General features: G+C 45.0%; 1 protein-coding gene across 4 annotated transcripts in view; it reads right to left on the minus strand.

Moving 5' to 3' along the window:
• Window positions 1–14,404, minus strand: part of LOC120919085 (mitochondria localized glutamic acid rich protein) — a 64,037-nt gene extending 49,633 nt beyond the window's left edge. For 2 of the 4 annotated variants that reach the window (XM_040331095.1, XM_040331086.1), the window contains exons 1-3: window positions 14,233–14,404; window positions 3,344–3,447; window positions 3,115–3,208 (exon numbers count right to left, since the gene is read on the minus strand). In XM_040331095.1, coding sequence (XP_040187029.1) covers window positions 3,115–3,208; window positions 3,344–3,447; window positions 14,233–14,311 — 277 coding nt within the window. In that variant the 5' untranslated portion in view covers window positions 14,312–14,404. The remainder of the gene's footprint in view (window positions 1–3,114; window positions 3,209–3,343; window positions 3,448–14,232) is intronic. The other 2 variants (XM_040331104.1, XM_040331113.1) reach the window with 1 other exon arrangement.
• Between the last annotated feature and the right edge of the window lie 2,269 nt (window positions 14,405–16,673).

Raw genomic sequence — 16,673 nt, forward strand, 5'->3', positions numbered from 1 at the left:
ATGTCCGCCAGGTACCAGCGATCGGTAACGAAAGAGCAGTGACGTGGAGCTCTGTGTGTAAACACAGAGCTCCATGTCCTGTCAGGGGACAGAGGAGACCGATCTGTGTCTCTTGTACATAGGGACACAGATCGGTCACCTCCCCCAGTCACCCCCCTTCCCCCACAGTTAGAACACAATACAGGTATACATATTAACCCCTCCCTCACCCCCTAGTGTTAACCCCTTGAATGCCAGTCACATTTATACAGTAATTAGTGCATATTTATCGCATTAATCGCTGTATAAATGTGAATGGCGCCAAAAACGTGTCAAAAGTGTCCGATGTGTTCGCCGCAATGTCACGGTGACAGTAAAAAAATCGCAAATCGCCGCCAATACTAGTAAAAAAATTAATAAAATAAAAATGCCATAAATCTATCACCTATTTTGTAAACGCTCTAACTTTTGCGCAAACCAATCAATATATGATCATTGCGATTTTTTTTTACCAAAAATATGTAGAAGAATACGTATCGGCCTAAACTGAGGAAAAAAAGTTTTTTTAAAAAAAAATTGTGATATTTATTAAATAAAAAAGTAAAAAAGTGTTTTTTTTTTTAAATTGTCACTCTTCTTTTGTTTATAGCGCAAAAAATAAAAACCGCAGAGGTGATCAAATACCACCAAAAGAAAGCTCTATTTGTGGGAACAAAATGATAAAAAAAATTGTTTGGGTACAGTGTAGCACGACCGCGCAATTATCATTCAAAGTGTGACAGTGCTGAAAGCTGAAAATTGGCTTGGGCAGGAAGGTGCGTAAGTGCCCGGTATGGAAGTGGTTAATGATATAGTGCTCTGGATGGTCATCTGAGAAGGCCTGTAATGCTACACCAGTGTTTCTCAACTCCAGTCCTTAAGGCGCCCCAAGAGGTCATGTTATCAGGCTTACCATTATTTTGCACAGGTGATTTGATAGGTTTTACTGCCTTAGTAATCCTTAGTAATTAACATAGCCATTTCATCTGAGGGAAATCCTGAAAACATGACCTGTTGGGGCGCCTTGAGCTGAGAAACACTGTGCTACACAGTGCTCTGGGCAGTTGTCCGGGGAGGCCTGTAATGTGGCACAGTGCCAAGCATACCACACCACTAGGCACGCTATGGTTGCTACCTTTACAGGCGGAGCTCTGTGGAAACAGGAAGTTTATGTGGGTAAAACGTCCATCCCTCACATTTTCGTTCCGTTTTCGTTTGTTGATGAAAATGGAATTGGACTTTCGTCATGAAGAAAATGTTTTCATCTATAAAATTAATACTGCTGCTGTGTGTGAGATCCTTTTAGCTTTACAACCATGATATGCAATTCAGTGCCATGTGAGATGGCCACTAACTTGTGTCCCATAACACAGAACTGCTGCAGACGCTAAGCCTTTTTTTCTAGAAAGATCTGTGTGTTTTGAGACAGATATTTGAAAATATTTTTGGAAACCTATGATCATCTAACATACCTTGCTGGCCTGTCTGAGATTGTTCTGCCCAAGTGTAACAAGCTACTAAATTAATTCTTCAGATCAGCCAACTGCGACAATGAAAAAGAATGCTCTCGAATGTCTGGTGATCAGATCAACTTGAACAGGGCAATTTTACTTTGCCAACAGTATTACATTTCACACTACATCTTTACCAAGACAGGAGGCGGCACACACACCGGTCATATCAAATGAATAATGGTAACAGAGGGTCTTCAACAGGACTGTGATAACACAGCACTTGGCAAGATTGGCAGACCAGAGTTTCAGGCTATAAGTTCAAAGCATCTGGATACAAAGGGGTATCAACTAAAAGGCAAGGCAGTGGTGTACCCTAGTTTTCAGAACCCGCTTCATGTTTAAATTTATAGGTCTCTCACCATAGTTTATGCTTACTCAAAAAAAAAAGGCAGATTGAAAAACATTGATAAAAATGAAGTTTGAATACTAAAGACTGAAAGGTCTTACCAAGTGATAGTATTCCTTTAATTTTTCAAATATTGGATCATGGGAGTAGTTTTAGTCAAGATTACAGCCAATTTTTTATTAGGCTACATTTACACTTCCGCAGTCACAAGATTTGCAGTGCGACTTTGATCCGACTTTACACTCTCTGGCATGAAGTGGTATCAAAGTAGTGCAGGCACCTTTTCAAATTTGTTGCCACCAAGTTGCACTGAGCTGAGCGGGTGCCATTGAAAACAATGGGCAGCAACTTGTCGTGAGAATATATAAAAAATGTTTGGTTTATTATGTAAAGGCCCCAATTTTTATTTATTTTAGATGAGTGGGGATGGGTTAAACCACTATCAAGTACATTTTTTCCTGTCCCTGTCCTGCTGGTGGAATTTCCCTTAATTTCCTATGTTGGACTTGAAACAGGGAATAAATAAATAAAAAATTCTCCAAAGTGAATTGTAATTCCCATATTGGAGACTAGTCCAAAGAATAGGCGTTTCCATTGAAGGAGGTTCTCACCTATTGCGCGGTTGGCAAATTTGATTAAAAGCCCCCCACCCCCCACCCATTTTTGTCTTGGTGACAATTGTCGCAAGGATAAATTAAGGGGTGAATCTGGGGACACAAACAAGTGGTTGTAAAGGCTCAAGTTTTTTTACTGGGAAAAAACCTTCTGCGTGCAGCAGCACCCCCAGCCCGATCTTGATATAGCAATATGCCTTGGGTCTCCGGGGTCTCTCCCTCATTGACTGAGATGGTAGTGGTCGCACCTTCTACTGTCAATCTCAGCCAATGAGTTGAGAGTGAGCCACACTCTGTATGTGAATGGACACACAAAACAGCAGCTTGGGAGCGAGCCTGCTCGGGTTCCCCACATAGAGAGCTACTTGGGGCACACTAGGCAAGAGGGAGGGGCCAGGAGCGCCAGCGGGGGACTCAAGAAGAGGAGGATTGGGGCTGCTCTGTGAAAAACCACTGCACAGAGCAGGCAAGTATAATGTTTGTTATTTAAAAAAAAAAATCAAACCTTTAATATCACTTTAAGAGCATCCAATCCACCCTAACACTACATAAAAGAAATGCTCTGACAAATTGCAAAAACTACCACAGCACAGCTTATCTGTATTTAAGAGTTTGATCTTACCTCCAATTGAGCCTAGCTTGGGTTTCAGTTGCGTTTCAATGTATTCATGGCGGTCATGAGAGCGGGCTCTGTCTCTGGAGACAGTATGGTATGCCTACAACAGAAACAAGAATCAGCAACAATGTAGCTAGAGTAGTAGGTTTTTCCTAGAGATAGGCTTTAACTTTTAATTAGCAGTGACTTCTCTGAGATACCAAATAAGCAAACCCGTCAGAGAGAAAATACTTACATATGCTACTCCACCAGCTAAAGATACAGCAACGAACAGGTAGTAAGGCAGAGCTTCACCAGAAGAGCCTGGCACACTGCCCGCTGACATCTGACGAACAGGTGCTGTAAAGAGGACAGAAACACACAAACATCAATCATAAAGTGTGCACAGGCATGATACTAGAATACTGTAGTTAAAGTGGAGTTCCACCCATAAATATAACATTACATCAGTAGTTTTAAAAAAATGTCATTAGTCCTTTACGAAAAATATATATTTTTTTAGATGCCTTCAAAGTGTTGTTGCTAGGCAGAATAGTTAATCTTCCCACTTCCTGCACCTAGGTGCTTAATGCTTCCTAACCTACACCGCACAGACTCCTGGGAATGTAGTGGGTGTAACTTTCCAGGAGTCTGTGCATTCCCCAGTCTCAAAGAATCATGTGACTTGGACAGCACAGGTGCTGAACCTGATCTGACACTGCTTGTGCAGCACTGAGCACGTGCGAGATCTGCAAGGCTGAAATCCAGGAAGTCATACAGTCTGGCTTCATGATGCCCACACTTAAGATGGCCCCAGTCAATTTCTATTTTATAAAGTGTCTAAATGCTGTAACAACCTAACAAAACAGACCTTAGTTTACAGGCTAACTTTATTAGAATACATTAGGCTTGTGTATTACAGGGGTATTTCTATATAAAAAGTGAAATTGTGGCCGGAACTCCCACTTTAAAGTCAAAATGCAGCCAAAATCAAACAATAAAAATTAGCACAAGGGACAGCACAACTTACGCTCAGTAGGATGTGTTCCTTGTACTGCATCAACTTCTGTTAGACCGCTTTCACACTTGGGCTTTTTTCAGGCGCTTTAGCGCTAAAATAATCGCCTGAAAGAACACACCGCTCCTAAAGCGCCCCTGCCCATTGAAATTAATGGGAGGCAAGTACCTTGATGATAATAGTATTAAATATTCACAGCTGGACTCCAGTCCCCTCTACCCACCCAATATAAAGCTCAGATCATACTATATCAGCAGAACATTTTATTTGTTAGTGTCCAACCCCACTGTGTATCATTGTGGAGGTCACACGTATGATAATCCTGACTGTATTAATGACAGCTTGTCAGCAACACAGAATACGTCTCACATTGCTAAAGGAATAAATTGACTTTTCTTGACAAAAGATCTTGAAACGCTGCAGAAACACACACCTTTCATTAAAGAGGTGTCACATTCTGTAATTCCCACTGCCATTATTGCAACACTGCCAAGCTTATCCTATACATGTTGTCACCATTATATTTAGAGCTCTGAAATATCACATCAGCCTGTACTTGAAGCTCTAGAGATCATGCCCATTATAAACCTTGAAGCCCATCATGTTGGAAGTCACGCTAGTATTCAAACTGATTTTATTCATCCTACATGCTGTGATTCCATAAAGCATTTGAATATAAATATAATTTTAGCTTTTGCCGTTACGATCAACTCTAAACAGACTGTCACAAAAATCAGCCCATGCCTCCGACATCTCACTTTAAGAGTCAAGGGTCAGGAAATGTTTAATCAAGAAATAAACAAGCCACACTCTACTAAAGCTGGGTTCACACTACGGTTTTCCCGTCCGTCAGCCGCATACGATTTATATGAAAAACAGTATGCGGCTGAAACGGACGGGAACGTATGGCACCGCACATATGTGCGTTTTCCATTGACATTAATGTTAAAGGAAAACGTATGCGTTTGCCATACTGTTTTAAAAACGACCGCAAAACCGTGGTTGAACACGGTTTTGCGTACGTTTAAAAAACGTTTTGCCAGCAAATCGTATGCACCCGGATGCATCTGAGTGCATACGATTTGCAATGCATTGTCTATCTATACGTTTTCCTGTCCGGGCCCGTACGTTTTCAATACTGAAATCGTATGCGGCTGACGGACGGGAAAATCGTAGTGTGAACCCAGCCTAACACATGACTTCCTGAATGGCTTTCCTATGTATGCACCGGAAGCTGCAAAACCGTGCGATAACCCAATCTCAGTGGTTGCTATAGGTTACTGCATTGCTGAAAGGGGACCTGTGAGCATAGACATATGTAACCTACCACTGCTGGATGAGATTTAAAGGTACAGGCTCCAGGAATGATCCTATTATTTATGGACTAGCCTGGTACACACAATGAGAATATCGGATAAATAAACGTCAGTTTTTCTATGCTAGTCTTATATAAAAAAATAATAGGTTACTAGTTATGAAAATTCTCATACGACAGAAGAAAACTTTGGAAGTGATGTAATGTATTGATGTATTGCATTTCCGAGCATGCGGGTCTTTTGATTATTTTATCTTTATTTTATTTTTTGGACGAAAACCGTTTGTTCTGGTATCATACGAGAAAAAAATTCAGAGCCGGTTCACACAGGGGCAACGCGACCCTGGGCGCGACTTTGCAAGGCGACTTCAAATCGCCTCCAGGACAGGAGACTTTGCCAGTGGCCAATCAAACAATAATCAGCTCTGTGAGAGGGAGGAGTTTGCCTGAGAAAACTACCATATTCTTCGGTGTATACCGCGCACTTTTTTGCCCTGAAAATGAGGGCAAAATCGTGGGTGCGTGGTATACGCCGATACCCGCTTTCCCACGCCAAGTTTGAATACTGCGCCGACATATACCGAGCGCAGTACACTCGTGTATTGTCGGGCAGTCTTGGGTCCTCTCGCGCTGACGTCCTGGACGTACAGCGCGAGAGTTGCCGAGCTTGCCCGACGATACGCGAGTGTACTGCGCTCTGTATATGTCGGCGCAGTATTCAAACTTGGCGCGGGAAACGAGCGGGGAGGACGCCGCAGAAGGACGCCGGACCCGACGAGGCTGCCGATGGACGCCGCGCAAGACACCAAAACTGTAAGTACAAAAAAAAAATTTTCCACAGGAATTCGGGGCAACTTTAGGGGTGAGCGCGCTATACCCCGATAAATACGGTAGTTTCTCTTCCTGTAAAGTTGCTTCAGTTAAGACAGGGGATCTGACTTGGAGGCGACTTCCATTGAAATCAATGGGTACAAGTTGCCTACAAGTCGCCTTGAAGTAGTACAAGAACCTTTTCTGAAGTTGGAGCGACTTCAGTAGTGTACATTAAGACGGCTCTCATTCACTTCCATGAAGTCGCCCCCCCCCCAGGTCGTGGTAGTGTGAACCAGCTCTCAGCATGAACGGTCTTGATCAGCTCTCAAAAGCGGTGCACTAAAGATCAGATTATTATACGATCGCTTGGAATGCGGTATTTTTCGCTCTATTTTCTCATCGGGAGTACTAGGCATCAGACCTGAAACAAACACGCAGCCAGTAAAGTGTGAAAAGTCTGAGCTTCCATTCTGCATACTTGTTCAAATTAAAGCTCAAATCAAAAAGATTTGTTCATTTCCATCATAACGAGTCAGAACGCGCCAAGTTTATGCCGTTTTTTTTTTATCCTCACCGCCCCCCTCCCTGCCTCATTTCTGAGCAGGTGTCACTGGGGGAGAAAGGCATAGAACAATAAACATGTGAGAGGGGTTCTTAAAGCTTTATTACCCGAAAAAAAAAAAGATCCTGTTCCTTTAACCACTTCAGCTCTGGAAGGTTAACCCTCTTCCTGACCAGGCCATTTTTTGCGATAAGGCACTGCATTACTTTAACTGACAATTGTGCGTCGTACAACATTGTACCCAAATAAAATGTATATCCTTTTCCCCCCCACAAATAGAGCTTTCTTTTGGTGGTATTTGATCACCTCTGTGGTTTTTATTTTTTGCGCTATAAACAAAAAAAGACTGATAATTTTGAATACAAAAACACAATCTTTTACTTTCTGCTATAAAACATTTCCAATAAAAAAAAATCATCAGTTTAAAAAGGGGTTCTAAAGGATTCCCCCCCCCCCCCCCCTAAATAACTTTCTTTACCTTAGTGCAGTCCTCCTTCACTTACCTCATCCTTCTATTTTGCTTTTAAATGTCCTTTTTTCTTTTAAGAAACCCTCACTTCCTGTTCTTCTGTCTAACTCCACACAGTAATGCAAGGCTTTCTCCCTGGTGTGCAGAAAGCCTCTTGAGGGGGCGAGCAGTAGTGTCAGGACACTCTACTTTGCAGATAGAGAAAGGAGCTGTGTGTTAGTGGGCGTCCTGACACTCCTGCTCGCCCCCTCCCGCCTCAAGAGGCTTTCTCCACGACAGGGAGAAAGCCTTGCATTACTGTGTGGAGTTACAGACAGAAGAACAGGAAGTGAGGATTTTTTAGAAGAAATAAGGACATTTAAAAGCAAAATCGAAGGATGAAGTAAGTGAAGGAGGACTGCACTAAGGTAAAGAAAGCTATTTAGGGAAAAAAATGTTTTCCTTTATAACCCCAACCACACTAGGTGACACTTTTTGGAGACAAGCGATACCAATACAGTGATCAGTGCTACAAAATGCACTGTCACAATATAAATGACACTGGCAGGGAAGGGGTTAACACTAGGGGCGATCAAAGGGTTAAGCGTGTGCCTGGGAGGTACTTTCTAACTGTGTGGGGTCAGATACACTGGAAGAAAAAATACCCTGTTTTAGCCCAGCTGAAACACAAGATCTCTCTTTTGCTCCCTGACAGGCCAGCAGTTTGCCTTGTTTACATAAACACACTGCTGCTATCTGTCCACAGAACGATCAGCAGGTCGCGGCGGCCATAGTGGTCGCTTGACCCGCTGTGTCCAATCACAGTGGGAGCAGCGCGTGTACGCACACAAAATTATGTACAGGTACACAATTTTGCCTAGCCGGGCCGCCCTGCCACAGTATATATGTGGTGGGCGGTCCAGAAGTGGTTAAAGCATGAATAACAGTGCAGTGCTTGTGCAATTTGGCCCCTTCCATCACCTAAAATACCTGGCTGATCCTGCCTAGTTCTGCCCTCCCCCCAATAAACGGACCAGTTTATCATGACTGCTGAGCCCTGACATTGTGGTGAGTTTACATGCCTCCGTTATCTGCAGCCCTGCCCTGTTCTCCTCTCCCCCCTCCCTGCCCGTCAGCTGTGTGTGAGAGCCGCCCTTCCCCTCCTAGCACTGTTCTGAGCAGCATAAAGATTAGTGCTCACAATCACTGCCAGCCCCTCTGCTAAGATAACATGTAGTATACAATGTATATCTTTTTTCTTCTTCTTCTTCTAAATACCTTATTGCTCCCCCACCATCAGAGGAAGAGAGCAATGGGCGATCACGTGACTGCTGATTGGCGAGGAGCAATGAGGTATTTAAAAGTTGTTGTTTTTTTTTTTAAAGGCATACATATAGTACATGCTATCCTAGCAGAGGGGCTGGCAGTGATTGTGTCTTTACAACACATTTCTTGATTTACCATCAGCTATGTAGTGCAAAGGGCCTGCATCATTGGATACAAACTGAAAGTGTTGTTTAGATTTGACCTCATATTACATGGTTTTGGTAAATAAAAAGGACAATTGTACAAGAAAACTGTATAATGCCCTATCCCCCTTTCTCCTACTAAATATACTTTTGTTGTCGGTTTTTTTCTCCTATCATACAGCTATGCCATCCCTTCCTGTCCTTGGGACAGCCCATCATCAGTACAGCAGCCATCTGGGACCATTTACTTTGTATCTATGTTTAGATATTTAGTAACCAGCACACACTTCATTCTCCTTCCAGAGGGATGGGGGGGGGAATTTCATTTTCTATGAGAGCCGGCTATCCTATTAGTGATCTTTCATTACACTGTACATCCAGGTGATCATACAAACAGTATCTATTCACATCTGCATTGCTTGACTTCATAACGTGACATGTACCCCTATCTAGGACCCAACGCTTATCCCTCCCTACTCCAATCCTATTTTTAGTTAGGGATATTATCTGCAGGCCCTTGCCCTGCACTCTGGGGTTTATTACATAGCGGAGAATGACACTGTACCCCAAGCCTCCTGAGACACTAAAGTCACACACCCCGGGGTGCTTTGGGTCAATCTCTGCTGCAATGCCGCTAGCTACACATATCAGGTGGCCGGATCAAGGAAACCTGGAAAAGACAGGCAGCCTCCCAATTACACCAGAAGATAAGAGGGCGGCACACGGCATGGAGTGTGGGGATGAAACGGCAGTTTACACCAGACAACGCTGAATTTACTAGACAGGCAAGTTCGTTTTAGAGAGCGATCTTCTCCGCCGCTTCCGGGTATGGGCTGCGGGACTGGGCGTTCCTATTTGATTGACAGGCTTCTGACAGGCTTCCGACTGTCGCATACATCGCGTCACGATTTTCCGAAAGTAGCCGAACGTCGGTGCGCAGGCGCCGTATAGAGCCGCACCGACGTTCGGCTTCTTTCGGCTACTCGTGACGCGATGTATGCGACCGTAGGAAGCCTGTCGGAAGACTGTCAATCAAATAGGAATGCCCAGTCCCGAAGACCCATACCCGGAAGCGACGGAGAAGATCGCTCTCTAAAACGGCAAGTACTGCTTCGATTTTAAAAAAACACCCGATTCCCCTTGACAAAATGAGCATCAATCTAATGTTAAAATTTTTTTTTCGGGTGAACTCCCACTTTAACTTGTAATGCTTAACTTGTAATACCATCGGCCACCACCAGATGGCGCCCACCTTCCAAGTCGCCAGGACGCTATTTCTAGTCGCCATGGCGACCGGGATTTGTCGAGCCCTGGTTTATGGGATGGTTTCAAAGTCCAACAATATATAGGCATGTTTGCTCATACCTTAATCAAGTGGCGGCTGGTAGTTTTTTTTTGGGGAGGGGATGGCGGAAAACAACCTTCCTCCAAACCCCCAAGCGGCTGGCAGCAGCTCCCCCCTGCCAGCTGTCGGCACTTACCCCAGGTGGCAGGCATCGGGCAGCGGCTCCTGTGTTCTCTCCTCCATCATGGCGGGTTCCGCCATGCGTCTTCTCCTAGGCATCCAATAGGATCGCCTGCCCTCTCAGCCAATCGAGTGATGGGTCTCAAAACCCACTTCTTGATTGGCCAAGCGGAGGATCAGTGTTGCAATAGCGAATATCCATTCACTAATGTAACACACCTGGGTGGGCTCGGTTCGCAATTCTCTGCGTCCGGAGGCCACCCCATTTTGAAGCCTATTAAAGCTTCTGGTTCTAATCAGGTGCTTAAAAAAACAAAAACCCATCCCCATTGGAAATCATGCATCGGACGTTCTGCAAGGGACTGGACGCATGGATGGGGGGGGGGGGGGCAGCGCCCATGCGCCTTTAATGGACAGGTCGCCCCTGCCATAATACATGTCTCCAGTCTCAGAAATTATAAAAAAAAAAAAAAAAGGGGGGGGGGGGCACACCAGCCTTGTGCATTATCCCAAGATAATTTATGATGGCTCTGAGGAAGCAAAACGCGTCAGTCAGCAGTGGTTCTGAGGCCTGCTCTGCTTTCTGGAGACTGTCGGCTCTGTGAGGAAGAATGTTCCTTACATTGGCGATTGCCACATCCAAGTGGTCTTTACAAGCTTTTTATTCATCACGTTTGTGAGAAGTATTTTACAATTTTTTTTTTTTATTATTAATAAATTATCTTGGGATAATGCACAAGGCTGGTGCGCCCTTTTCTTTTTATCTTTTCTGTGACAAGGATATCCCCATCCAGGAAAGCAGCAAGGCCAAAACACTATCCCTTGAGTCATCAATCACCCGGCCATCACACTAATGCGCAAGAGTATTTGTTTGCCGTCTCTACTGACACAGACCGTTACCATTTCTGCTGGATTGTACTTAAAGTAAGGTGACCAGATTTTTAAAATGAAATCCGGTGACATTTTTTTTTTTACTAGTAATGGCGGCAATCAGCGACTCATAGCTGGACTGTGTGACACTTTGTGGGAACCAGTGACAATACAGTGATCAGTGCTAGAAATATGCACGGTTTTAATTCTGGACTGACTGTCTTTGAAGTTGCCCAATCTGGGGACAAATCCGGGGACTGTCCCCAGAAACCGGGGACGTATGGTCACCCTAACTTAAAGGCGTATTAAAACACAAAACCAAAAATGTAATATATTGCAGTTTATCAACCCTTATATGTGGTGAAAATGTTTTTTGCCTGAAAAGTGAACTAAAAAAGCCACTACAACCAACAAGTAGGTAACAATATATTACATGTAGGTTTGATAGGTAGAGGAGGGCTTTTTTTTTTTTTTTATAGATCTAGTAACATTCCACAATTTATAGATCTGGCAACATTCCACAATTTATAGATCTGGCAACATTCCACCAAGCTGGTTGATAAAGGAAAATTAAATTATCCTGTTGCAGCTCCCATTCACCAGTCAACAGCCTAAAGAGAGAAAGCAGATATCCTGTTCACAGATGTGAGGTCTGCACAGAAAACACATGCTCCTGCATAAACAGATCACTGGGAAAACCCAAAAGGTCATTGCTATATATGGCAGACATGTAAAGCAATGCTTAAATTAATAGAACTTCCTTCAGATTGAATATTACATCAGGAAACCCCACCTCCAACATTGCACCACTAGAAAAATCCCTCTGCAAACACATCTAGTATATTCTCTGCTCATCACAGCACTGCATGACGCCATGAATCACCACAAAGCTTCCGATCTCCATTTCCTCCTATGTGTGACCTTCACTCGTCTGCTAGGTCATCATCTGCCAGTCTCTACCTCCACGTCCACTAATAGCTACAACACACACATGGCTGTCTCCTGGATACAATGCATTATCTAAAGCGCAGATCTCTGAATGCATAATTACAGAGCTATTCCAATCGTAAACATACTGCACTATGAGCCCTGGAACTAGGAAAGTCATTACCAGTACAGGGCCACTCACCGACACCCCTGATCCTCCTTGTAGAATTATAAATGAATGGGTGATTGCAGGGTTTTCTAACTGACGTTGTTGGCACCTGGTGAAGGATCATTAAATGGGCAGATGGCTAATCTCCATTATTTATAAAATCACACAGGATTAGGCCCTTTATTTCATTCCAGAGCACAAGGCCTGGGCTGCTCCAGGAGGACATGACAGTTATTACCAGCACAGGGTCATCCACTGTCACCCTGATCCTACAACTAGATTTAAAGGGAACTTGGTGAAGGATCGCCCATGGGCTGATCTCCTATGTCCATACCACATACAGAACGGCTGACCACACACATTGAGATATTAAAATGGGAATATTTGTAAGAACATTCTTTGTACATTTAAAGTCCTTCAAAAACATTGCTTGTTTTTAATCATTCGATTTTGGAATAAATGTAACCAACTTCCTGAGTGAAAACCATCCCGCTCCCTTGTTTTTTTCCCATCACCGTGATCAAAAACGAATGTTGATCTGACCCCACTAACGATTAGAACAGTGGTCGCCAAACTGTGGCCCTTTGCTTGCTTTTATCAAGCCTGTGGGGCAATATTTCCTCATCTGTTACCGAGGATGGGGCACAGATCCTCCCACGGACACCGGGGCACAGATCCTCCCAGGAACACCGACAACGGGGCACGGATCCTCCAAGGGATACCATCAACGGATCCTCCCAGGGACAGCGACGACGGGGCACGGATCCTCCCAGGGACATCGACGACGGGACACGGATCCTCCCAGGGACAGCGACGACGGGGCACGGGTCCTCCCAGGGACATCGACGACGGGACACGGATCCTCCCAGGGACAGCGACGACGGGGCACGGATCCTCCCAGGGACAGCGACGACGGGGCACGGATCCTCCCAGGGACAGCATCAACGGATCCTCCCATGGACACCGACGACAGGGCACGGATCCTCCCTTGGACACCGATGACGGGGCACGGATCCTCCCTTGGACACCGTCAACAGGACATGATTTTCCCACCCAATGAGGCACAATTCCTCTGACACCAAAAACTGGAGCAATGTTTACACTCTTACAGATGCCGGTGATCTGCCAATATGGTTCCGGCTAACGAGATGGTTCCTGTAAGGACTGCACAGGCACAATCCTTGCCGACGGAAATCTCCCAACCTCAGCCGGCATCCAGGGCGACGTGGAATTTGAGGAAAGTGGCCAGTCGGCCTCACGTCCTCGCTTTGCTCGGGCGGCTCGCTCCGCTCGCTCGGCCTCCTGGCTCTTTTTTTTTTTAACATCCTTCAATCCACGGGGATGTTAAGGAACGAGCCTGGATGCCGGCTGAGGTTCGGAGATTTCCGTTGGCAAGGATTGCGCCTGCGCAGTCCTTACAGGAACCATCTGGATAGGGGAACCATAACGACAAGTCACCAGGCATTTTCTACTTCCAATGGCCACAGTCTGAAGGCCCGTAAACCAGCCCTTTGTTTAGAAAGTTTGGAGACCCCCGGATTAGAAAGAAAAAAATCAAATTAAAGGTCTCAAAATGAAAATCCCCAAATCTATATGGGTATGGCCAGCTCTCTTCACCTAACCATACATGTATAGATTTAATTCATTTAAATGTTATGATCAAAAACCGACATTCGTTTTTGACCACAGTGATGGGAAAATTAGAAGGAGCAGAATGGGAAATTTTTCTCAAATTAATTTCAAATGGTGTAAGGGGTTTTCGTTCAGGAAGTAACAATCACTTGTGGGTTAAACGCAAGCGACACGATCGAACGACACCCGTCCAGTCATCGAATATACCAAAGAATGTTTGCTGGAAGATCTATGGGTGTATTAGGCCCTTGATAAGCTCCTTCAGGACTCACCCACCATTATACAGGTCACCCAGGTAATAATACAGCAGTATGGCCATATATACCCAGAAGATCCCATCTATTCCCTATGGTAGCGCACACTGTAATGGAGAACACACAGCTTAAAAGTACGCCCCGCCCGCTGCCTGTTCTTTACAAGCTCCTGTAGAGATAAAAGAAGTGCTGAGGTGTCTCACCATTGCGGAGTAGGGTGGCGGTGGTGGCCCGCTGGGTGAGGGGGACCAGTCTCTGCCAGGCGCTCCTGCACAAAAGCATGGTTGATGATATCAGTGTAGAGCTCCGAGGATCACTGAACGGGCACAACCTTGTCAGCGACAGCGGCTTGACAGAAGGGGGGGGGGGGAGAAATCGCACAAGGGCACGCGACGTCACGGAGGCGTGACCAATCCACTACACCTATCACCAAACGTGCTCCGCTCTATTCTATTGGCAATCCGAGAGGTGTGCGCAGTGCGCGTGCGTATTCTACACCTGTTTTATCGTGTGTGTGAGGTGAAGCAGGGGTAGTTCCTAGTCATACTTCACTTCTATCGTGAGAAATAATAATACAGTGCACTACATATCACTTTCCATACATATCAATGGTTGTTCTGGTTTAATAGAATGGTGAGAGTCCTCACACGTTCCAGCAATGCTTGCCTTCCTTCATAGGAATGTGCTGCTGCATTGATAGACCCGTGACAGGGAAGCCAGGCTAATGGTAGAGCGGGAAATGTCAGGACTCTGGCAGCCTCAGCCAAGGTCACTGTGGAGGAACCTGGAGGCCGACATACCGCCCTATGTGCTCCGCACGCGCAATGTACAGCGACCTAGGAATTCAGGTCAGCACGTACACACCCAGGGGGAGGAGCCTCCCACTACATGAAATCATGGTCTGAGGCGGGAGAGGCTTGTCTCTAGAAAGAGAAAATGGAGAACAGCCAACATCTTGTCTTATTGTAAAAGTTTACAATGGCTGGCAAGCTTGCATCAAGGCTCATTCACACTGGCAGCAAGGGATGGTAAAAACAGGTGAAAAATGTAACCATTCATGAGGGCTGAACACCTGTGGCGGGAGCCAGGGCAATTTTAAAGCAGAGGTTCACCGGTAAAATGCTGTTTTTCCCCTTAGATGCATGCTCATTTAGTCTAGGGGAATCGGTTAGTTGTTTTAAAATCCGAGCATTACTTACCGTTGTAGAGGGCGATCTTCTCTGCCACTTCCGGGTATGGGCTTCGGGACTGGGCGTTCCTTCTTGATTGACAGTCTTCCGAAAGGCTTCTGACGGTCGCATCCATCGCGTCACAATTTTCCGAAAGTAGCCGAACGTCGGTGCGCAGGCGCAGTATAGAGCCGCACCGACGTTCGGCTTCTTTCGGCTACTCGTGACGCGATGGTTGCGACCGTCGGAAGCCTCTCGGAAGACTGTCAATCAAGAAGGAACGCCCTTGTAGAGGGCGGAGAAGATCGCCCTCTACAACGGTAAGTAATGCTCGGATTTTAAAACAACTAGCCGATTCCCCTAGACAAAATAAGCATACATCTAAGGGTAAAAGAGCAAAAACAGCATTTATGGGTGAACTCCCGCTTTAACCTGCCCCGCGCCACCGGTCAAACACGCCTATTGAGATCAGTGGGGCTCAGAGGTGTTGCTAGGCGAGAAAAAGACCGGGGGCTTCAGCCCGAAGGTAAATATAACCATTCCTCCCAACATTTTCAGATGGGAATGAGGGACACCTACCAGCAAACGTATGTAGGCATAGGACATGCCCTCTGTCACACCCCTTAAAAGGAGAATTAACCCCCAAAAAAGGTAAATTAAATGCACAAGTGCTTTTTTTTTTACCACTACTATTACATTATATTGGCTTTCAAAATGTACAAATGCAGCAATTTAGAATAAAATGGTCAGATTCTGCCTCACTGTTGCGGGGCAGGTTTTGACGGCATTGAACAAGCGCGTTTTCCATCTGTTGCACAGCGGTGTTCTATCAGAAAGTTGCTACACATCAGAAAATGCAACCTAATGCTGGCCATACACTCCACGAAAAATCGTCCGAACGAACTTTCGAAAGTTCGTTCGTGAGTGCAAACGATAGTGCCATCATGTAATGACCGATAAATCGTTCAGTGGACAGAAAAAAAAAAAAATGGTTCTTTTTTTTTACATACCTAGTGCAGAAAGTTCAGACGGGAAACACATTAACCTTCCGATTTATCGTTCGTTCAGCAGAAAATTTCCAAACTTGTCCTTGGTTTTTTTGGCTCAAAAACCTCCAAACAATTATCGATTTGGTGCCCATTAACTGTCCGAAAAACGAAAGATCTTTCTTAACGACCGAATGTCGGCCGAATTTTCGTATAGTTTATGGCCAGCATTAGTGACGTTCTGTCACGGCCATCTTGGTACACCCGTGCTCGTCCGCAATAAACCTGAAGTCACCAAGTGGACATCTTTTTACAGCCACTGAAGTCTTGCATTTCACACGTTTTTTTAACCAGTAAACTGAGCATATATAGTGAAATACAGTATTTAGATTAGCGTCAAACTGTTTTGATGGTGAAATTTAAACTCAGCGGTCTTCTGTCAGATTAACAAACCTGCGAGATCAGCAGGCTGGCTGCTGCTTTTAAAAT

Source organism: Rana temporaria, chromosome 1 (genome assembly GCF_905171775.1).
Source record: "Rana temporaria chromosome 1, aRanTem1.1, whole genome shotgun sequence".
In the NCBI taxonomy this organism is placed as follows: domain Eukaryota; kingdom Metazoa; phylum Chordata; class Amphibia; order Anura; family Ranidae; genus Rana; species Rana temporaria.